Source organism: Nymphaea colorata, chromosome 14 (genome assembly GCF_008831285.2).
Source record: "Nymphaea colorata isolate Beijing-Zhang1983 chromosome 14, ASM883128v2, whole genome shotgun sequence".
NCBI classification, from domain to species: Eukaryota; Viridiplantae; Streptophyta; class Magnoliopsida; order Nymphaeales; family Nymphaeaceae; genus Nymphaea; species Nymphaea colorata.
Window position 1 is genome coordinate 388727 of NC_045151.1, and position 24802 is coordinate 413528.

At 37.0% G+C, this 24802-nt stretch overlaps 1 protein-coding gene across 4 annotated transcripts; it reads left to right on the forward strand.

Annotated features, from left to right (window-relative positions):
* The first annotated feature begins 736 nt into the window (after positions 1-736).
* LOC116267523 (sterol 3-beta-glucosyltransferase UGT80A2) lies at positions 737-23656 on the forward strand. 4 transcript variants are annotated; one of them, XM_031649288.2, is made up of 16 exons: positions 853-984; positions 5344-5402; positions 5951-6022; positions 6131-6218; positions 6372-6508; positions 6622-6692; positions 8385-8466; positions 11824-11925; positions 12089-12144; positions 13197-13231; positions 15076-15295; positions 19087-19305; positions 19387-19446; positions 19552-19591; positions 21856-22077; positions 23204-23656. In XM_031649288.2, the coding sequence occupies exons 4-16, from the start codon at positions 6140-6142 to the stop codon at positions 23264-23266; spliced, it is 1386 nt and encodes a 461-aa protein (XP_031505148.1). In that variant the 5' UTR covers positions 853-984; positions 5344-5402; positions 5951-6022; positions 6131-6139; the 3' UTR covers positions 23267-23656. The 4 variants fall into 4 exon arrangements, with proteins under 4 accessions (XP_031505146.1, XP_031505145.1, XP_031505147.1 ...); XM_031649286.2 differs by lacking the exon at positions 5344-5402 and having other exon boundaries at positions 737-984; positions 21856-22112; XM_031649285.2 differs by lacking the exon at positions 5344-5402 and having other exon boundaries at positions 737-984.
* The last annotated feature ends 1146 nt before the right edge of the window (positions 23657-24802 follow it).

Here is a 24802-nt window from a genome sequence, read left to right on the forward strand (position 1 = left end):
AAATCAAATGCAACATAAGGTATCCTTGTAGGTTTACATCAAAAATGTTTTTTCATAAGTAATCATTAAAAAAAAAACAAACAAATAAAATGTCGCCGAAAGTTGTATAAATAATTGCTCTAGTTTTAAAATTTGACGAATAAACGCTTAGTTTTGTACAAAAAATTATCAGAAAACCGCTGTCGTCTACTGACATGGAACAATATATTTTGCTATTAAAAAAACTTCCTGCGAGAAACTACTCATCATTTTTTTTTAAAAAAAAGAAGAAGGGAGTTTTCAAGATGGTTGTTTTCGTTATTTTACGTCAAATATTAGTATTTTCTTTTACTGTACAGGTTTTTGATAAAAATTGAATATTTGTTTATTAACTGTTACAAGTTCAAAGCCGGCTGTAGCGTGAAACTCGAGCTCGGACCCAGTCCAAAACTCCACGCTCGGTCCGGGCCCAACAAATTAAAACCCGAGCCCAGGATTGGCTCGACCCGGTTAAAATAAAAAATATATTTAAATATAAATATATATTATTATTCAAATCAAAATAAGATTTAAAAAAAATATCAACCCGAATTGAGTCAGGCCAAACCTATTTCTTCGAGTTTGAATCTAGGCTTGATCGAATCGAGTACCCGATGCGATGGTCGGGTTTGAACACTTTCCTTATTTGAGGAAAAAAATATAAAGGCGAGTTCGTTTTCTTGATGGAGTGTTTTCTCTCCCCTTCTAACAGGCAGAAGTCAAGAGGACCGACATCTTTAAAATCACCGATATGAAAAACAATCGCCGATAATTGTGGCTGAGTTGAAACTAAATGCAACCTACTGGCGCCAAAAAGGTGGAAGGGAGGAGGAAGCGAGGAGGATGCAGGAGGAAGAGAGGGGGAAGCGGAAAAGACGAAGAGCTCCACTAGGTCATGATCAAGATGGGAGGCCTCGGGCGGTTTTCATGGCATTTGGAACTAAGGGGGACGTTCTGCCTGTGGCGGTAAGCCTCCTTTCTATCGCAAAAATTCGTTCTCTCTCGCGCCTGTCCGATTCTCAGTTTCGAGAAATAATTCTAGGTACAATTTCTTTTAATTCCATGATCACAAGAGTTTGTAACCCAGTCTTGAAATGTCTTATGCTGATCCGAGTACTCCTTTTTGGATTGTTAATTGCTGGATATCAAGTCGATGGCAGTGGAGGCACCGTTATTTTCTCATACCTGTTGATCAGATAGCCGTTATTCTTTTTGCCCATTTGTTGGTTGGTGCTGCCAATTTGGCTTGCTTAGAAGTTTTTACGGCGGTGGATAATCGTCAATAAATGGGAATGCTGCCAGCATGCATTGTAGAAGTAGAATTTCCTTATGTGAATCTGGAATTGGTTGCATCCGGTGTTGTGTTGGAGCCGTACCGGCACAGCATCGGCACCCGTGTCGCGTCAACGCGGGTGCGGCAGCTGTTTAGGCACACCCGTGTGACAGAGGTGCGAAGTGGATGAGTTTTATATACTATTTTAGTCGAGAGCTACTGAATAGAATGACATGGTTTGCAAAATAGTAGGTGTGAAGAAGAAATGGAGTTAAATCGTATCATAGCATGAAGAAGGTAACAAACTTCTAGACGTGAGGTTTCTCATATAGGGATTGTGGCGGGGCAGAATGTATGGTTGCTATGGCCTGATGACGGTAGAAAAGTGTTTAAGATCCTATATTTGGTCTGTGGCGTTGATGTGCTTCATGAAAGGAGCGTCAACAGTTCAGATAGAAATGGTTGGATTTTTACATGGGACTGCGGGTTCTGCAAGTTTGTACGTACTTTTTTGGGAGGAGCGCTCGTAGTTATCAGGAAAACTTACAGGTTTGAATAGTTCCACAGAATACTCCCCTGGTCTAAGTTGTATAAAACTTTACCTGCTCTTTTGTTTTAACTGGAAAATGTTAGAACCTTCTGTTCTGTGCATTGATGGAAGGTGGGTTGCCAGTTATTGAAGCCGATCACCCTAAAAGTATTGTTGTCAAGTGCGTAAACCATGATTCAAATTTCAAAAAAAATTGTATCTGTATGTATATATATGTATATATATATGGCTAAGACCCTAAACCTAATAAGAGTGTGCTTATTTGTGCAGAGTCATGTACAAAAACATCAATGAAATTTTACCTGTTGTGTAAAAGAATAGGAGGTTAATGACAAGAGGAAATGATCTTACTCAATAAAAAACCAAATTCATTATGCTTGCGTGCATGCACAAATATCTACATGCATATAAAGGTATTTACTCTTGTGTATATATGATATTCGTATTTTTTTGCTTTTGTAAATTTTTTGGTTTTTGGAATTTTTTTTTTCTGTGGTTTGTTCACTGCTAAAATGGAAAAGGAGTAGCAGTTGGCTATACCGACTGGATAGCCTTTCTCCTTGATGCACATAATAGGGGATGGCTCCCATTTGTAGGTTATGCTTTCAGTCATATCTCTGTGAAATGATATGTTTTTTTTTTTTCTTAGTTGCTTATGTACATTAATACTTGTCAATCTTGTGTCTTTTTAGTTATAAGGTCATTATAGTATATATTGGATTTTTGGGGACTTAATCTTGCATTTTTAGCATAGGGGAATCATGCCTGTCGGATGAATGATAGAAGACTTGACTTTTTCCCATTTTAATTTTTTGGCATGCCTTTTAGCTCGTGCAGAGGGAACCATTGTGCTCTGAGATTAAGAAAGGGAGAATTTCGGATCAGTTGGATCAGGTCATTGATAGCCACAAATATCATGATATTTTTAAAAATATGGTGATATTAACGAGAAAAACAAAGAAAACGACAAAACTGGGAAAATACGCCATATATTGAAAAAAACATTAAAATGAATTTATCACGATTTTAACGCGATTTGTTCATTTATTTTTTGTTTCATTTTCTGTTTTTATTTTTTTTCAACTTGTGTTTCATTGTTTTATTTCCTCTTGTTTTAGGTATTTAACTTGACCTCTTAAATGCAATACAATACTTATTAGTTTTTCATTTCTTGTATTTTTACCTAACATTTTGTTTTTTTATTTTAAAAAAAACTCTTAAGATTTTCCCTAAAAGAACAGCTTTGCCGATAAATACCTGAGAAAAACCTCGCCATTAGAAACCTGAGAACGATATTTGTGGCTATGGGCCATTCACACAAGCAAGCTGGCCGGGAGATTTGCTGTCGTGAACCCAAAAGCCCAAAGGCTCATGGACTTGACAAGACACCTGTAGTCTAATTATTTGTGCAGTTTAACAAACATGTATGATGTAACTAAGGAAGAGAATATGAAAAAGTTACAACTGCAGAAATTTTTTTATATCAAACCAAATGGTTATATGCTACATCACAAGAAGGTTTACAAACTTCTACAGGTGGTCAAAGGAACATTGGAGATGGCATAATAGTGGTAGAAGAAGAGACACTTTAGAAGAGGTTCTAGCTGAGGGAAATAGGTAAAATGAGGTATGCTTCAAGGTACGTAAGTTCCAGACAGAGCCAGTGCAATGGAAATTCTTCTTATTGATGTATGGAACTATGAAATATAAGAATCTAATCTTGATTGGGACCCTAGATGAATTGGAATCTCAACTGATGTGAGTGAGTAATGTAGTGTTAGTTCCTATGTCACATAGGTACGAGTGCGGGTGCGGGTACGGATTATTTTTAAAAAACTTGGGTGCGGGGGTACGGCCGTATACATACATGCACATACATATATAGAAGTTAAAATGAAGAAAAAAGAGGGAAGTGGGACAATAAAATGAGGGTTTCAAAAATTTTAACGTTAAAATGGTTTAAGAAGTTAAAATGTAAAAATCGTTAACATTAAAATTGGACAAATTTGGACTCAGTCAACATTGACCGAGTTTGAAAAAGGTCAAAAATGACCTTGGGTGCGTTGACCGCACCCGATACGGTCAACGCAGTCTAGGGCCGTACTCGTGTCCTACCCGTACCGTGCGGGTACTCCTCCCATGTGATAGAGCTTAGTTCTAGTCAGTTGAGTGGCAGTTACTAATCTTTAGCCCAAGAAGAGGCAATTTGACAAAGTAAAATGTGGTAAGGTACTAATCGGTCAGTATCAAAGCGGTAGCAAAAGTAGATTAGTTTTAAATAGGTATGGGCATTGGGCCAGCCCGGCCCGGCCCAGCCAGATAAGAGTCAGGCTCGGCCCGCCCGATGCCCGAAACCCGAGCCCAGACTTGGCCCGGTTAAAATTTTTTTTTAAATAGAAAATAAAAATTTTTGAATATAAAAATACATTTTTAATAATGTAATATATATAATTATTAAATAAAAATAATATAAAAAAAGTAGGCCGAATAAGGCCCCGTCGGGCCCACCTGGGCTGGTTTGTTCTGGCTCGGGCCCAGCTGGGCCGGGTACCGGGTACCCAAGCCCGAGGCCCATGCTTAGTTTTAAATGAACTAATAGCCTGGGTTTCGACTACTTGCGAATGGAGTAAAAGCAGTTCATTGTGGTTGGTGAGGACCAAAGAGGAGCTATCAGAATGAGGAAACAAGCTGGTTATGCTAGAGGAAGGAAGGAAAAAGTTCCTGCTACAACTCAGAACAAACGAAAAATTACTCATCCTTATGCTAGGGGAAGGTGTTTTAATAAAAACTCCCTCTTCTTCATGAATGAACGACTTTTCTGAACCAAGTCATCTTAGCCACTTGAAAATGGAAAAAATAAAAGGATGGTGTTTTCTGTTCTCAAAAGTTTTGGCTGAAAGATTTATCCCCACAATTTGAAAGAAAGTGGGAAAGCTTACTCTTTTTCTTTTGCCTGCAATAGTACGTGACTTCTTCCAAATCTTGGACCTTATCAAGTTCTATTTAGCAACTTATCTATATGACTTCATAGGAAAAAAAAAAGAAACATGTGTTCTTTACTCTTATGCAGGGGCCTTGTGTATAGAAAAGCCTGAACTTTTGGTTTGATGTATTAATGTAGATATTGGAGGAGATCTGAATGATGAGAAATTTACTTCCTGTTTTGTTTTCTCTTGTTGTTTGTCCATTTCTTTCTTTGCAATACAAACTAACCACAGATCATCTGCTCTTGTTGCACAGGAATGTGTACTAGGTAAAGGTTGGTAAAGGGTTTTTTTTTTTTATGATAAAAGAATTCAATCATTGTGTGAAGTGGAAAAAAAAATGTTGTTATTCTGGTGCTGTACCAGAAAAGTTGCATGGACAATTTACTATCATACTGTCTCTATTGCTTATCTTCTTTTTTTACCATTTAGTTTTTGGCAGTTAGCTAGTTAATTCTGTTTAGCTCTTTGAGAACTTGTTGGTTTTATTCACTAGAGATAACTATCTTTCTTGCTAGGGATGATGATATGTTACTCAAACCATTCACTTATCAGGTGTTAAGGGCCATCAAATTAGGTCAGCAGGTTTTGCTCAAAAATTTGTTTCACTGAACATCCACATGAACATGGCCAGTTTTTTATGTCTGGTGCTGCTGATTATTGTGGACATTGATTACTTACCGAGCACTACGCAGCATATGCACTCATTAGTGCCTCTTCTTTATGTATTCTACCATCTAATGGCACCTTTGTCAACCCTATGCAACTCAATTGGACCATGTAATGTATAATTAGTATAAGAGTGCTATTGTCATATTGTCTACTTGCTGTCATATCCTTGTGTACAAAAAATGATGGTGTTGTTCTTTCTGTTTTACTAGTTTCAGTACCGAGTTTGCTGCTTTTGGTTATGAAATTCTGTCAAATGTCAATGCATTGCACATAAATGGCCATCAAGTGGTTAAAGAGAACTCTGTAGTAGCACCCTTACCCTCAATTCCTCATGGTTAAAGAGCACTTTGTTTAGCATGCTTAAATTCAATCAGCCACATGTTTGATAGTTTTCTCTTCTTCAAATGGATTTACTCCATTTGACTTGTAAAATAATGCTTGTACTTTTTTCAGGCCATTGCTGCTGCTCTTGCTAGAAATTTGGAGAACTATCATGTTTTTTTAATTACTCATACAACCCATGAGGTATGAGCTGCAATATTGCTTTCAATTGACAATTAAGGCTTATACAGTTTTTTTTTGGTTTGTCCATTAGGACAGTAGTTTCTTATTAATGGTTTGATAATCTTACAGTATCTGAGCATGCACATGTTAGCAGAAAAAGTTTCCTTTGTTCCCATATCAACACCACCTGTCCTTTCAATGCAGGAACATGATGATGGTTAGTTTGCAACCTCTTCTTCAAGCTTTTTCCCTTGAAACTTAGTTATGAATTGAATAAACATAAAACCTTGTGTTTATTCTTGCCTATAAAAAACGATATGACCTTAAAAACTCTTAACCATTTTAATGATCTAAATGTGGTTTGATACAGATGATTTATCTTTCTCTTCCCGGAAGGTGGCCATTGATGAGAGACACAAATTGGAATGCCTTTCTGCAGTAGAGAGTGTGTTTGAAGAAAGCTCATATTTGACTGGAGATTTTATTGCAATGAACTTCTTTGCTTTGGTAGTAACCCACCTAGTTTATGTTTCTAGCTGCCATATACGTTCGTACAATATGTTATTCTACCTTAGAATTTCCTTCATATATGAAACTATTCTGATTGCATAGCCATTCAGGAAGGCTGGCATCTTGCTGAACTATTTCGGGTTCCTTGTGTTGTTACTGCACCTTATGTTGTTCCATACAGGTGTGTACTGTTTCAAGCTCAAGTTTTTAGTACCTATAACTTGTCTTTCTACTGCAGATTGATACTTGGTATTTTTCTTTATATTCTCCTTTTGGAGTCTATAGTTGCTCCTTTTCATGTTTGAGGAAAATCAATGATTTGTAAGCACTTCATGTGATACGGGGATGGGAAAGCCTATTTAGTTTAGAATGAGGGAATACATGGTATCAGATTCAGAGGTAACAATGCATAAAAAGATGGCTGTAAGAAGTCAACCTGGACAGGTTACTGTTCATGGATTATTGCGTGAAATATGAGCAGTGAATGCTAAGCTGTAGTACACAAATACTGATAAAGTTAAGAGAACTAATCTTTGATTAACCTCGAAAGAATCCCTAACTCCTCTTTATATAGACTAGAGGAGAGGGAAAAGTTACAAGAAAGTCATTAAAAAGAAACATTATTACACAAGTGCCCTCTCAAGCCTAATACTGAATATAAACACGTCTTAACAAATACTATGATGTCTTTGTTTTCCTCTCAAATAGAGGTGACACTGGTCATATATAAGATGTGTTATAACTTACATATAATGCAGTGGGAAACGTAAAATGTGTTTGAATAGCATGACAAATGCAAGAATGCTGAAATATTTCCACCCACATACCTTGCTTTCCTGATTTACCGTTCACCTGCAGTCTGCACATGTAGTGTGCAAATTTACCATCTAGTCTTTATTGTGTAACATTGAAATTCTAATGCAAATAAAAGATTCTGCAAAGCCTACTTTACATACGTTTTGAAAATGGTTTGTGACTTAACTTCACGTTTGTATATGTAGAAAGATGATACTGTGCAAATTCTATCTGTTCCTGGGCTTTCAAAATTTAATTTCTTTAACCCTTTTTGCATGATTTTGGTGTTACGATGGTCACTGGTGCAAAGACTTGTTTCCCTCTTATTTGTCTATAATACAAATCATTAATTTGAAATTCAAACAGTTTGGAGGTCTAAGGGCTACTCCATCAAGCAAGTTAATAATCAGCAATGTGAACTACTTAGGTTAGTGATTTTAATGCGACAATTTTAGAAGAGGATGAAACGTAGTTGAAGAATTCTTCTTGAGAATGTTTTCTACTGGTTGTTCTCGGAGACATTTATGACTTTTCTTTCCCCTTGGGAGGCCTAGCATAGATAGAGAAAGAAAAAAAGGAAAGAATTTCTCCTCAGATGTTTTCTGTTCAAGGTTCTGTTAGGGTGGTGAATTGACAAACACAGGAGATTTCTTCTAGGGCTTGTTAATGATGACATTGCACAAAATTCAGATTCCCATCCATGCTTCTGTGGTGAAGAGGCTTTCCTTTTTATGGTACCAAACAGTCTACTACATTAAGGCTGCATACCGTTGGTTTCCTTTCCAGAACTGAAGGCTTCTGAGATCCCTTTATGACAAGTAAGGATCTCAGAATCTCAGATCACCATGGTTGGGCCATGGAGCCATGAACCTCACCAATTTGGAACCTATGATGCTCATTTTGAGTTATGGATTCAATGTTTACAAAATCGTGGGTTTGGCATATGTCTTACGAGTTATGCCTTATTTGGCAATGACCAAACCAGTTCCATGAGTTACGAATTCATGCTATCAAATGCTTCTTCACTGTCTTTAGCATGACGTCAGTGTTCCTTTATGCGTATTGTTTTCTGATGTAGCATGCCTTCATCATACGAGAGCCGATTTGAAAATGATTTTCCACTTCTATTTAGATGCCTCCAAGATGCTCCGCCAGGCAAGGTAATTGAGTCAAGTTATCACTTTGAGCAATTTACTCTTATTGCAATCATGAGGTTTTCCATTTTACTAACTGTGGCATTTTTATTTCCCTGCACAAGTTACTATTTAATTGAGAAGTATTCTTACAGTGGGAAACAACATTATACTTGGGATGTCAAAATTCTTAGAGGCACAAGAAAATCTGCTAGTATTTCGTGAAATGAAAATTAAATGCAAGCATGGGTATCATCAATGCGGCTCTGTTCTGCAATTCATCAGCAGAATTTTATTGATTCTAGAATTCCCAGGAAACTTATTCTTGACTCATGCATGGTCGTACTTCCCAAGGATAACCATGGAAGGATATGTTAAAGATTGTACGATTTGGATCGGGTCAACCAGACCCGACCCATCTTCTCCACACGCCCAATCATAATGGGTGGTGGCATACTTGTATTTTTTAACATTGTTTTGTGTATTTTATTGTATACCAAATCAGTATATAATGATATCAAGAGGCAGACGTTAGTGCTCGCTTTCTTCTCTCTCTCTCTCTCTCTCTCTCTTGTACGTGCAACCCGTTCCTCTTTTTGCCTGAGATTGACTTTAGACAAAGCTGTCATTAAAATCTGCTGCACATCAGGAGAAATGTTCGATGCTGCAAACGTGTTCAATACAGTTGACCCTGCTGCCTTATTGTCACACCTGACCTGGTTTCCCTTGTTTTGAGGATTATGCCAACATTCTGACTTCACATCTCCTTTCTTATTGCAATAGAAACAAGTAGGTATTCTTCGTGGTACATTTGTCTGTGCATTTGTATTAGGTGTAGGAAGAATACTTTTCCCCATCCCTACCTTTGAGTTCCAAACTCTTGGACAACTACCATGCAAATTATGGGCTCCAGTGACCAACACATTGTGACTGCCAGAATGCACTAATTCTTGTCGCTGCACATGAGTCGCTTCATGTTGAATCAATTTCGCTTTCAGATCTTCAAAAGAGGCAAGAACATGCAATGCTTCTAAAGCAGTGCAAAAAACATCAAATTCAGACCCCAATCCACTCAAAGCCTGTTGTACCTTGTCCTTGTCGCTGGCTGGGTGTCAGATGATTGCAAGTTGATCGCTGACATTTTTTATTTCATGTATGTACTCCCAAGACTGAACGTGTTCCGCGCTTGATATCTTGAAATTGCCTATTGAATTGTAGAAATCTGGTTTCTGATATTTGAGAATATGTGGTAGCGAGAACATTCCACAACTCAAGTGCTTAAAAATCATCATCAACACCCACTAGAACTTCCTCTGATAGTGTAGAGGTGATATAGGCAACAAGAGATTGATCATGTGCCATCTACGTCTCATATTCAGGATTGACTTCTGCAACGGTTTCTTGAACTTGCACTGCAGCATTCTTCACCTCTCGCATGACCCACTCAGGTGGCGCAGGTGTAGTGCCATTGAGATGTCCATAGAGACGATGACTCTTGATGAACGGAACTATTTGACGTTTCCATGTTGGTATGGTTTAGCTTTTGTGAGATGAGTTGAGAGAGGAAATTGGACGACAATATGTTGGAATTCCGGTTGTGATCCATACTTGTAGCAATCAGAAAGTTGGAGATTAGGGCAGAAAGTTGGAGATTAAGACCCACGACAGAGATTAGGGCAGAAATTTGGGAATTAGGGCAGAAAGTTGAGGATGAAATTTGGGGATTAGGGTAGAAAGTTGGGGATTAGGGCACACGGCAGAGATTAGGGCAGACGCGAGGGATTAGGACAGAAATTTGGGGATTAAGACAGGAAACAAAAGATTAGGGTAGAAATCATAGATTCTTACCAAACATTCTCAATGGCAAAACCTTGCTCTGATACCATGTAAGATTTTGATATCTAATGTCAAACCACCGGATGAAGTTAGGTGCAAGAGGAGAAGAAGAGGAGCGGGCTTCACGTACAAGAGAGAGAGAGAGAGAGAGAAGAAAGAGAGCAGCAACCCTAACGTCTACCTCTTGATATCATTATATATTGATTTGGTATACAATAAAATACACAAAACAATGTTAAAAAATACAAGTATGCCACCGCCCATTATGATTGGGCATGTGGAGAAGATGGGTCGGGTCTGGTTGACCCGATCCAAATCGTACAACCTTTAACAGGATATACATTATACATTAGTAACTCCATAAAATGTTTTGATCAGGAAAATAGGTTTGAGGCAGGTCTAATATTGTTGTTTATATTGTGTCTCTCCATCATAAGATCTTCTATCAAATCTATTATCTTCTCATTGTATTTAATCTTGCAGAGGGGAGAGCAAGAGATTTAAAATAGCAGTTTTTGCATTTTCCTGGTTATGTGGTTATACGTTGCCATGCTTGTCCCAGACTGTATTTTGTAGAAATAGGTAGTTATAATCTCTATCCATCTTGTAGGTTTCATGACAAAGAGTTAAGGGATGAAACACATGCTCTATGCACTTTAAAGGGCTGTTCCTTTCTTATTTGCATGTCAACATGATTTAGCCTTCCAAACTACCTTTTGCCAGTGGTTGACCTGTTCCAAACTTACTAGTTTGCCTTGGTGCTGTGGCAGAAAACATTACTGCAATAGGTTTAACTGCTTCCTATTTAGATGCTGAGTAGAAGGATGATATGCCAAAGGATCAGATGCATGACGTTATCATTGCAAGTTTCAATTCCATTTTCATACTTGGTTGTTCTTTACTTTGTTACCCATATATTTGGACTTAAGTATTTCTTGGCTTTACTTCTTCACTGTGTTGGCATGCTGTGCTGAAGGCCAACTCTTCCAGATGCAAAATATGGTTCGTGTATATCAGGGTGCTAGTGAGATCCAAAAACAGAGAATATACAAATCTTGAAGTGCCTCAGTTGGTTCATGTAGCTTTGTTACCAATTTGATGCTAAATTTGTTGCATACTTCAAACAAGTGCTGCTGTTTATGCTATTAAAATGAACTATGATAATAGTACAGATAATTAAATTAATTTTTGAAAAAGAAAAAGAGACAATAGCTAATAATCAATTCCTCAGCCAAAGGAAAGGCTCAAGTATTTTTAGAGGTTAAAAATCCTAAGCAAATCACAGGTCCAAGTTAGATTCTGTATCCCACTAAATCCAAATTGAATTTCAAAATCTCAATATATACTGTAAACGTTTTGAACAAAATGCAATCTGGAAGACTGGAACTAAATGGATGTTGCACCCAGAACATGTTGCTTTTTATTTGGCAGATATTTGGCAAGTAATGCATGTATATATACAGTATAGACGTGTATGTTGTATATATTTTTTGTTTGCTTAGAAGATGTCTGTGATTCAGTCGTCACAGATGTTTGACTTATGAATAGGTTAGCTGGAAAGATGTGACCCACTGGATGTGGCCACTTTTTACAGAAAATTGGGGATCTTGGAGGAGCCAGTGTTTGAGGCTTAGTGCTTGTCCTTTAACGGTCAGTGTCTCCATCAAATCAAGTTAAAGTTATTTTTATTGAAGGCAGCTGCTCTTTGTGTAATAATTTACATCCCATCTCATATTATATCTCGTTCAAGCATAAGCATGTCATGACTAAAGGGGTTCTGTAGCAAGTCATGGGGTGGTATAATGGAATGCAGGATCCTGTTACTGGCCTTCCAATGCTGCATGATTGGCCGCAGTCTCCATTGCTTCTGTAAGGTTCCTTTGCCTTTGCCTTGAATGCATTTATTGGAGAATATAAAATGATTCGTTCTGTGTGTCGGTGAATGAATTCTGTGTATTAAATAAATTAAGTGCCCTATAAAAGGGTTTTGTGAAGTTTTGAATGAGTCTTGATGGAGTTTTCAACTTCTGGAGAAGGCTTTAATAATCAGTCCAATTTTTATTCCTTTTTTGTGTAAGATTGCTTACAAGTTACAATGTCTCTTTTCAATTCGATGTTGTTTCCAGCAGATTACATTAAATTATTAAATGTTTCTATTATTCAGTAAAATGCTTAGTGAGATTATTAACTGCAACTTGCATATACTTGAAATGCTAGATATGAGTCCTCTTTCCCTTTGCATTGATGTTCATGAAGATCAACCTAAGAATTATGATCTTCATTCCTCAAAACAGATAAAAGGAACAAGAGAAAACAAATATAACTTTTTTTCTGTATCCATTTGTCTGTGTAGTGTGCATGCCTCCATTCAAAGTTTAATTGGTCTCAGAAATGGTGTTTTACTTGGTCCAGGAGGCTTCTGTACCGTTGATCCAATCCCCATCATCAAAAAGTTTTGACAGCAAAAGGTTGGGATGGTATATCTTTTGCAGGTGGAAATGCCAGTAATATTGTCTCAAATAAGCACTATTTATGAGAATGATTAACTGGCTATAAAACAATGTGGCATCTGCTTTAACCATTTTTATTGGGATAGTACTCAAATTTGCATTTCATGCTGAGAAGGTGCTAATCCTAGTGTCTCAAGTACTCCGCTTACTGAGATATAGTATGTTTGTACAATGTATGTATTCCTTTATCTCCATGCTGGTCAAATGCCAGGAAGTTTCTTAGTGGTATCATTTTTGACGACCAGCTTAATTTTTATACTGCATTTGGGGTTCTTTTGATATTCAACATGTCAGAAACTATCAAGAATTTCTCTTTCTAGGTTTCCACACATTCCTTTTATCGAATTTTGGTAAAAGTTTCACATTAAATTTCCCAAAAGTTTGACCAATGCCTGCTTTACAATGTGACAGATATGGATTCAGCAGGGAAATTGTGGAGTGCCCTGGTAATTTTTTCCTTCTTTTTTCTGGCTTGCACAAAGGAACTGAATTTGGTTGCATATGCTTCCAGGATCTGATTTCTTTTGTTTTTGTTTTTTGGGGTACTTTTTTTTTTAATGAAAAGGTTGCTGCCTAGGGATTCTGATTCATTTGAACTAATCCCTTCTATATGAAAACTTTCATTCTGACATAATTTTTCAGTTCAAGCTACCTCCTTAGCTCTGAGAATTTCAAGTGCTTCACCTTTTTATATATTCAATAATTCAATATTTAGCAACTAATGAAGACAAAAGTACAGCCAATTATAAAAATTCCGATTATTAAAGGATTCACACAATAATTATCCATGAGCTCTTAGCAAAGCCGGAGGAACATACCATGACAGCTACTTTTGAAGAGCCCAACCATCTGATTTTTTTATGTTAATTAATGGTATTGGATAATTGAGGCAATTTAGTTGGTCATTTTCTTCTTTATGGCAGCCAAAAACAAAAGAGAATTTCGTAAAGGGGGAAGCTAGTGTTTGGATGTTCTCTCAGACAATCTGATGGCTTACATCAAATTTTACTTTCTCCTGGGACCCTTAATGCAGATGAACTTGAATTCACTTCCTCTTTGCAAATCAGGATCATTTTCACAGTTGTTTAGCTTCTTTCCTCATCACATTATTTCTAAATAGGGGCTTATTTTGACATTTAAACTCCTTTGTTGTTTTTATTATGATTGATGCCACTTGGACTACAATTTATGGTTGGACCAGTTGCTTGCCTTTAAAGCCTCAAGTTTCTTCTCCCTCAAGAGACAAAGCTTTCTCTTCCTTTCTTCAAAAGAAGAGAACAGCATCATTCTCTTAAATCAAACATTTATACATTGTTTAATAGTTATGATATCCCAAGTATGCGAGGAAAGAGTTGAGAATAGTCTTACATGAGTTTATACACACTTGTCTGCCATACTATCAGCTCTCCTGGTTTCTGGTTTTTTGGGCCATGAACCAAAGTTGGCCCTAGGGTAGTTTGGATCCGATAGACGAGGGCAAAGTTAGTTTTGGACTGAGCTCGCCAAGTTCATCTCAACCGGGGGTACCACATGCGTAGACGTGTGTGCCAACCTCATATGTGTGTGTGGACTTGAGAATAGTCCTGTATTGAGGATTTTTCAAAATCTTCAGGGTTTTAAACAGTATTGTCAACTGTAGGGCAGTAGATGTGCAGGTCACATTTGTCTAGTTAGTTTTATGAGAAACATATGGGTTGGAGTTCATTCAACATTTCCTTGTATATATTTATCATCATCCGCTATAAATGTTTAAACTAGAACAAAGAATGTCTTATCACCTGATTCAACTTTACATTAGTTGAGCCTGCCGCTTATCAGCTGCTGTCATTAAATGGGAATTGGTCATCTGCTTGAATTTTCTACATTGGATGAGCTTGTGGAAGGGCAAAGATGAGCTAGTTAAAATTTCCCTTTCCCATCTTTGATGTAGAATTGAGGAATTATTGACTGCACCATAGGTTTTAGGACCATAGGCAATAAGCTGTGGATGGTTCATGAGTTTGATTAAAAGGCTGCAAGATGAAGAAGATTTGTGTCTGAATACCAGGGTATGCATCCTTCACCATTAGGACAAAGGAATGGGGTTAGGGTTTTGGTTTAGGGAGCAGCCAGAATAAAGCATCATAAGCATAAGCCTCATAGGTCACCAATTCCAACACATCCAAAAAAGTTGGTTCCTTCTCTTTTTGTTTGAAAAAAAGTCATTGCTTACTATTTTTAATTCACTGTGGTATGAGTTTTATTTATTAGTGGCCTTTGCAACTCTTTTGTTTCTGTTCTTTCATCACAGACTACTGGCCATCAAGTGTTCATGATTGTGGGCTTTGGTTTCCACCTTTGAAGTGGGAATTTTCATGCACCAACTGTGGACAAAGTGCAGCCAGATTCCCTTCAGAAGAATCTGCTATGAATCTTAAGCTATGCATGAACCATAGTGCTCTGCAGAACTTTCTTGAGGAAAAATCAGGAACCTGCTCACCAATATTTATAGGATTGAGTTCAATAGGAAGGTACTTCTTTTCCACTTATTTATTGATAACATTTTTTGTTGCTTTTACCAGCCTAGCATTCTTTGCATTGGGAAGTAATACATTCTGTCTTTGTCATGGCACAAGTCAGCTTTATTGTTGTCAGTGGAACATTAGTCAATTTTATTGTCTTTTGAGCAAGATTCAAGAAAGTAGCCATCTATGGGGTGAGCCTTTTAAATATGCAATGAAGCATAAAAGTCAAATGATAAAAGACTACGGTTGCTACTATATGATGCATCAAGTTATTCATAATAAACAACATATGTAGGTGGCAGATTGACAGCTTCAGAGGAGTGTGGTTTTGAACTTGAATGGAGCAGGTCAAAGTCCAACAAGGCTAGACACAGACTTCACCAGAAGACCGTTTCATTGTGTTAAAGTTTTGTCAAAATTTATCTGCCAAAGTTTCCTGTTGTCCTCATGAAAAGACTTATAGCTTTGCCATGATGATATCCTTGGATGGTTGTTTTTCAAGTTTGTCCTTGTTAGAATTGAAATAGTGTGGCCTTAGTTTGTAGCGAAAGTAGTCACAAAAAACGCCGTTATTTAAAAAAAAACGCGTATTATACGTTAAAAACGTCTTTACCGTATAAAACGGGAATAAAACGTGTTTTTTTCAAAAAAACGTTTAAAAATAAAAGACGCGTATAAAACGCATTTTATACGCGTCTTCCACGTTTTTTAAGACACATGTTTTTAAAAGAAATGGCACGCGTGTAATATTTGTAAAAGAATTGGTTTTTTTTTAACTTGGATGCTCCTTTTAATGGCAAAAACATCTTTTTAAAGGATGGCATGCGTTTAATATTTGTAAACGAATTGGTTTTTTTTAACTTGGACGCTCCTTTTAATGGCAAAAACATCTTTTTAAAGATGGCACACATGTAATATTTGTAAACGAATTGGTTTTTTGAAACTTGGATGCTCCTTTTAATGGCAAAAACGTGTTTTTAAAAGAGAAAGGGGCTTATTAACTTCCCCCATCCTCTCCTTCGTTTTTCCCTTTTTAATTTTCCCTTTTCCCGCCTCTTGCTGGAGTTCACTTGCGAGGGGAAGGGGAAGAGTTTATTAACTTTAAACTTTATTTTCAATTTAAATTTTATTTTCAAATTTTAAGTTGGCAAATTGTTTCAGACGTGTACCTAAAAATTGTTGCTTATCTAGCTATTTTCCAATGTTTTTTTTAATTTCTCATTTATTTTATTTTTATATAATTGTTAGGATTATTTATTTATTTTTAAAAAATTTACCGACTTTTTCCCGTTTTATTCCCGAGATTTTTTTCCTTGCCGTATTATACCCGTTTTTTTCCTCACCGTATTATACCCGTTAATGTCTTATGTGACAATGGTTTGTACCTTGAATGCCACTACCTCCACTGACTTTTCTCCTACCTAGTGATGTATCCGTGCATTATGTTCTCCATTAGGTATATAACTTTATTTGATTTATTTGGTAAATATAAGGCAAATCTTCTGAAGTTTGATTATCAGCCAAATATTTTTTTTTGGTTTGTGTAAAAAGTTGCAAATGACCCATTCGTTCTCTTGTTTTTTCGTTCCTTTTTGATATGCAAGCTAGGTCTAGGTAAGATCCTTACTAGATTTTGTTAACAAAGATACATTCTGGATACTGAATCTACTTGAAGCTTCAAGCCTGTCCCCCTAGACAGGTAGATGGAGCTCTTATTGGCGTAGCCATTCATTTTTTTTCATCTTTACCCATCAATGCATCTGGAGGTTTATATGTTCCCTGTATGAGCATGCTGTTAGTTTTCCCTGTAACCTTGTGCCTATTTTCTTGATACGCCTGAGTTCTTTCTATAACTTCTCTTTTTTATCTTATGTTAATTGTGTTTTGAGTCTGTGCTTGTTTCATTGTTCCTAAACTTAATAATGTGGAGACTGTTTGTGGCTTATTTTCTGTTTTCTATGAATACAGAAACTGCACCTGAAAACAGACAGCAGTTAACTACATCATTTAAGAAGAAAAAGATTTTTTTCCTTGATATTATCATATATTTTAGAAAAATGGCATCAATTGTCAGCAATAATGATGAATGGTAATAATATAACAATACACCTATGACAATGAAAAAAATTGTTCCTGATAACTTCTCTTTGGATCCAAAACACATCTGGTCAGTTAAAGTTGCATGAGGGGCATACTGACATGTGGATTGGACTGTCCAGTTTGCTTGTTGATATGTTTGTCATGTGGTGCTTGAATGTGTTAACTGGAGTTGGAACTTTGTTTTCTAAATTTAAAATTCAAGCATGAATTTTTTCTTCTTTAGCTGTCTACTTTTGCTCTTTATTGCTACCTTTTCAATTGCAAAATCATTTCCCTTTTATTGCTTCGGTCTATTTGATTTTTAGTTTAACAAGTTCCTGCATTCTGGCTGTGCGGTTCATGCCTACGGGTTGCTCTTCATCTATGTCACATAGGTATGGGTACGGGTACTGGTGCGGGTACGGGTACGGATCACTTTAAAAAAACTTGGGTGCGGGGGTACGGCCGTACACACACACACACACACACACACACATATATATATATATATATATATATATATATATATCAAAAAATATATATTCAGACCGGTATAACATGTTCACACACATATATATATATAAGATCCAACTCGTTTGGTGCTCTTATCTAAAAATATATCTGAGATCTGGTTTTTAGACAATGATGCTCGAGTTTTAGGCCAAGATTGGATCTATTGCTAAAATCTGAAGTTGCCTTAATATGACTTCATTTAGATAGCATGCTCCGATCTGTTCTGTGTTTGTGAGTCCGACTCTTATTAGATCCAGAACTTGATCCATTAAAATCTGAGTTCTAATTACTTATATCCAAAGACCCATTTGGGGGTGGCAGGCAAAAGACCCGAATCCCTCTTGAAAACCCTAACTCTTCCCTCCCTTTCCCTCTTTCTTTTTCGAAGACTAGCAGCAGCAGACCGGCGGCAGCAAGATGCCCTAGCTCTTCCCTTCCTTTCCCTCTTTCTTTCTTGGAGAGTAACAGTGGCAGACCGGCCGCGGCAAGATGCCCTAGCTCTTCCCTCCCTTTCCCTCTTTCTTTTTCGAAGAGTAGCAGCGGCAGACCGGCGGCGGCAAGATGGGGCGAGTGATGGAAAACAACGACGATGGAAGGCTCAGCCAAGAAAAGCACCGTCTGTCGGCCACGCACGACCACCGTGTTTCAGAAACTCGACAGAAATGGAGAAAACGATGAAAAAAAAGCTAATACCGTCGCCGGACGCCACTTGCCTTCGCCGTCGCCTGCCGTTCGTCGGGTGAAGATGGAAGTGGAACGACAGAAATGAAACGTAAAAGGTAGGGTTCGAACAAATTAACATTAAGTTCATTCTTTAAAAGTTAAAATGGAAAAAACGTTTTAATTAAAATCGGACAACTATAGACTTGGTCAACTTTGACCGAGTCTGAAAACGGTAAAAAATGACCGTGGGTGCGTTGACCGCACCCGGTACGGTCAACGCCGCATTCCCCCGTACCCACGAACGTACCCGTACCGGTACCGGTGTCGTACCGGTACCGTGCGGGTACTCCTCCTTAAGAGGAGTACCCGTGTGACATAGCTCTTCATACTATTATCTGTTGTTCTAATCTTAGAAACACTAATTTCATTTGTCATTATCCTGTTCCTATTCTGTAGCAATTTGTGACTGAATTTAATGCTTTTGTTATAGAGAATATTTTCATTTACTCTAATTTTCACTTTTCATTTGAAGCCTTGTGCAGGATGGGCTTTATGAGAAAACCAGAAGCATTTCTTTCGGTCCTTAAGGTCGTTTTAGAGAATACAGACCACCGGGTGATCCTTTTCTCTGCTGGTTATGAGCCACTAAATAACATTATCAGAAGGGTCCACCGAGAATCTTCGAAGTATGAGGCAAAGCAGAAATATCTGATTGAAGATGGCATTCTACTTTTTGATGATAAACTCTTCTGTTTTTCTGGGTAACTAGACATTTTTTACTTATTATGTAATTTCTTTTCAGTTGGCTAGTCTTACTTTATGCTCCTATTTTGCTTTCTTAGTTCTATACCATACAAGTGGGTCTTCTCAAGGTGCTCCATTGCCGTACATCATGGTGGCAGGTGCATCCATTTATTCTTTCAGAGTGCATCAAAATTTTGGATGCTGAAACTACTATTCAACATTCTAAAATCTTATTGCTGCATTGTGTTGTTTTTCATGTATAGCGGATCAACAGCTGCAGCACTATCGACGGGCATACCACAGGTTGGTAATGGTTAACATATATATTAATTTTTTCGCTTTCCTGATCTAACTATGACTTTTATAATGGTTCCTAAGAGACTGTTTAATGCTCTTATATAAGGGCATGTTTGATGGACTGCTTCAGTGGATTAAGCACAAGAGAAATCATCCTGGATAACTTCCCCCTCTTACTGCTAAAGTGTATGGATTTCTGAAGTTTTAGTTGGACCTGTAGATGTCCAACTGAAAATCAACAATGATTTCTTCAGGGTGCAAGCTGCCCTGAAGAACATTTTGGCATCAAACACACCATATGTTTTTTTGTTTTCTTTCCTTTCTTTTTTCTGGTTAACTTTGGAAACTGCTCCAGTGCTGCGTTAGGTAGACATTTGATTTAGTTCTGCTCCTGTGCTGACATGACTGATATAAAAGAGCACACTGTATATGGTAAAAAAGTGTTAGATCCACTGAGACAGTGTTATAGACATCCAAAATTAGAGTTGGTCAAATTAAAGCAAGCAGTAACACACAAAGACACACATATCTTACTAATTAGTGAGGGTAGTTATCAAGGAGTTCATGAGTTAAGCATTTCATAAAAAAATGTCATCATTAAGTGCATTGCCGTAATTTGTTAGCATAAAGTATCTTCACCCTCCAAATGGTTTGTCTATCATTTCTCTCTTTTCTTGGTGGGTATTTAAAGTGACGTTTCAGCATTCTATGTCTCACATTTTTGAGAGATATCATCTTCCATTGGTATAATTAATTAATTTGAACAGTTATAGGGTTTTCCATAAATTGATCATCTAAATTGGATGTAGATATTGTGCATGTCCTGGCTGATGTTACACCTACAAAACCATTAACTTGCTCTCATTTCCTGGGTCCAGATTCTATATTAAAAGAGAAAAAAGAGTACCAGATATTAGTTATGGCTTATGAGAGTGCTTTTTTTAAAAAAATCAGCAAAAAGCTCCTTCCTTGCTTTCAGCTAAAATTACTTATTAATGCCCTCAAAAGGCATCATGTATCTTCACCCACATTATCCATGTTTTCAAAATCCTGGTAAGAGGATTTTCTAGAAGGATAAGAAACAACTAGTTTTCTCATGCTTTATTAGAAGCAATTGATTCTGCAATAGAAATCTTGAATTGGCTAGGTACTAACATATGTTATAAACTTATAATAACTTTGACAGTTGATGTTTTTTCTCTTATGAAACCTTAAAAGAAATTTCCAAGTTACCGAGAGAATGCCTTTTAGTCGCTTCTTTCATCTTGCTTTGCATTTGTTCATAAATTTCTTGCTTCATGGCTTTGCCTTTATTAACCCCACAGTCCTGCACCAAATCAGAAATGTGAAGTCTGACTTTTGGTTTCAAAGAAATATGCATCCAACAAGTGCATTTAATATTTGGTAAGCGACATTTTCCAGAATGTCTTTATTCTGAGCCAGTGATAGACGTAAGACCTTGATTCCTTATATTATCCGGTAACTGATGCTAATCTATAAAGGAAAAATGCTCTGTATTATAGGACAAAAAAAGAGACTCAGGCAACTTATTCCTCCAAGGTACATTAAAGGCCAGAAAGAATGTGTTGCCTGGGAGGTCAAGGTTTGCTTTGGAAAATATGGAAAGTGGGAAACCTGAACTTTCAGAGGTCTGATGATCATATGCAGCATTCACATACTTTGTATTTCTTCTCAGATAGATGATGGCAGTGAGAAATGCAACAACATATGTTGTATAACCGTATAAAATGAATTATATAATGCAGATTAATTTTCAAAAATGACTACTGATTATAGCATCTTCAATGTGAGATATGTGCATGCCTTGGGAGAGGAATATGAGTAGACATTCATGCATTCTGTTAGTTTTATAATCTCAACACATGGACATAGGGCGTAAGTGTAATATATGTAGGCTTAAGTCTAGCATTGGTAACTTCTTTTCTTTCCTATTTCTTTCTTCTTCTTTATCTTGTTCGTTAGCCTACCTAGTCTCTTGAAGGGTCTTAAGTCACACGGTCTTGTCAAAACAATTGTTGGCTATATATATATATATATATATATATATATATATATATATATATATATATATATATATATATATATATATATAATCCTCTCTAAACCTACACCCATGATTTGCTTGGAAATAAAACCACATTCGCTCCCTTTACCTATGTGGCAAAGGGAACTTTGTTCATCATTTTAGAGCTGCTTATACAGTGAAGGATCATGTTTGTCATTGATCATTAATGTTATTACAATCACAGATTTTGTGCCCCTTCATCCTAGATCAATTTTACTGGGCAGAAAGAATGTCCTGGCTTGGGGTTGCACCAGACCCATTATCGAGGAGCTTCTTGATTCCAGATGAAGATGATCATATCAGCATCAGTCAAGCTGCAAATGCATTGATCCAAGCTATAAGATCTGCATTGTCTGATGAAATCAAAACTCGTGCTTCAGAAGTTGCTCAAAAAATATCTAAGGAGGTATGGGGAAGAGAGCACAATCCCATTAAATTCAGGTGTTTTGAACACTTCTGGTGAATTTATTTTTTATTCAAGCTTGCTCCTATTTCTATTTAGTCTGCATTAGAAACATAGTTGTAGCTTAATGCAACCCTTCTTTTTCTTAGTAAGTTAGCATCTGCTACTGTAATAATTATTAACTATTAAGGAAATAAAGCTAAAGGAAGTTGGTGCGAGTAAAACACTGTTTAGGCATGCCACAACTTGTTGCACCAAGTTTGACTATTATAGAAGGTACTATTTAGAGTAGGTATAACTCTCAGAAGTACATTCCTTGCATATACTAGAAGGAAAAGATCTGAGTGTTATCTATCGAAGTTTGGAAATTTCAGAACTTCCTTCTAAATTTCTAACTATATGTATAGATTAGGGAAATAGCTATATACCATACAGGGACCTAGATAAGTATATCCAGCTTGATTCAGTGTTAGAACTTGAAAATCTGACCTATGTGCATCGGAATGGCCTGAGGTTTTATCTCTGATGATCTAAATCCTGCTCAAATTATTCTATGCACCGGTATGAACATGCATAGAAAAATGGAATGGTGTGGATAATTGTCTTGTCTTCTATCACCAATTAACCAGTACTAGTTCCACAGAAATCTAAATTTGGTCCAACTAGATAGTTAGATTGCTAGGATGCAATATAATGATGGAAGAGACTCGAATAACTGGGAGATATTTGGTCCTCATAACCAAAAGGTTCAAAGGCATGCTTGAACAGTCCATGACTGCTTCCATGTACCATCCTTGTGCGTTTAATCTATGTCTTGTAACCATGCTTACAGATGCCAAAATGTTTCATCCATTTAGAGTCAAATTTAATCTTGTACGACTGTTACAAGTGTTGAGTCTTGTACTTGAGCATATATAAGTTTGGTGATACGTTATCAGAGTCTTTTTGCTTGATGTGTGGAATAGCTGGACTAGATGAAGTTTCTTGCATTTATGGCTTGATATTTATACCTTTCTAGTGGGATTCAGATTTTTTTTTTAATTGATTTTGTATTTCCAGTGGGCCAATTCCATGAATTCATGTTCTATTTCTTTGTGCATTCCCTGAGTGATTTAAATAAAATCTGCAGGATGGAATCGGAAAAGCTCTGAGAATTCTCAAAGAGTCTGGTATCTGTTTGGCTGCAAAGTAGAAAGCTGTTATTTGACCAAATGCAAGATTTTGAGTGATTTTTCCTTTGTACTGTGAGGAAACTGACTCTACATTAGGGTTCCCTGTGCACTGTGAGGGAACTAACTCTACATGGCGGTTCCCTGGGTTATTCAATTTGTAATTTCACTTTGGAGGTGCCACTCGAGGAACTTTCCAAGGTTGTCTCTTTTCAATTGTTTTGTAACGTTCAGAGTGTCAGTTGCAGTTCTTGATCCGAGAAAAAATGTTCAATCTGGTGCAATATAGTTTGAGCCAATTATGGGTCCGCAAACAGTGTCGTCTGCATAGTTGCTCGGTATTTATTGAGAACACGAGTATCCTATTTCAGTGCACATATTAATTTTGGGGTTATGTGTTGGAAAGTGGTTCACTTTATTCTGTTTCTCTTATGTGATGTTCATAGCATGCCTTTTTGCTACTATTCCGAATGATGTTAATGGTCAGTTAGAGCAGTTCAGAGTTGTTTTGTCCATGCAATTTGACTTCTTTCCCTGCTTCTATGTCTTCTTCGACTTGTTCTTTAGCATGGGAAAATAAATCTTCGGATTCAACTCTAATTCTTTGCTAGTGCAATTGCATCGTCATGGTGCTGTGAACCTTAGCTCTAGCAAGGATTGTTTCCGGGAATAGTCATTATCTGTACTTCTGAATTAATGAAGTAACATGCCTGCATGAATGCACATATTGAGAAACACGATGCAGGTGTACATGCATGTCTTTCATTTTGCATTTCCTGCCCTGTTGGCTAATTCTGCTTTAGTTTTGATTTCAGCCCTAACATCATTTTAATAAAGGCAGCAGAAAATGGCCTACTGATATGCAAGCCCGTGTTTGCATCTCTTAAAGGTTTATCTGGTCCTGCTGTGCTGTAGCTCCACCCGAACACTAATAGAGGCAAAGAACATGTGGAAGTGTCATAAGGACAGACGAGGACAACAAATTTTGTTCCTTAACAACCACCATCGCCATATTGCATTAACTGCACAATTAGAGGTCAAGGACATCGGTGCCTAACAAGGAAACATCCTTGGCATAATAAACTGTCGCTAATGTCCTTATAGCAAACTTTTTTTTAGTGTCTTTTAGTGTCAGATTTTTAATTTTTTAACCATCAGACAATTTCTGGGATTTAGCAAATTTGAATTGCCTGCAGAATGGACGCGTGCGCGTCTCTATAATTATAATATATATATATATTATAATGTGAACGACTATGAAAAATGTCGAATGCTGTTAAAATGTTATTAAAAGAACATGCCACCTTGATACAGATATGGTACACCTTATGACATTTTCCTCGCAACCTTTATTAGTCCATTGCTTTCCATTTTCCACGGACGAACTTTTTAGCTTAGTTTAATTGTCAAACTAAAATCGTAAGACATCACGCTACTCAAGGCCTTGTCGTTTTTTACGACTCACTGTAATGACATTGAAGAATTTATGAAAATTTGACAATGTTTAACAACTGTAGACGACTCTTATGACAGAAGTAGCGATCAAACTAAAGCTATGA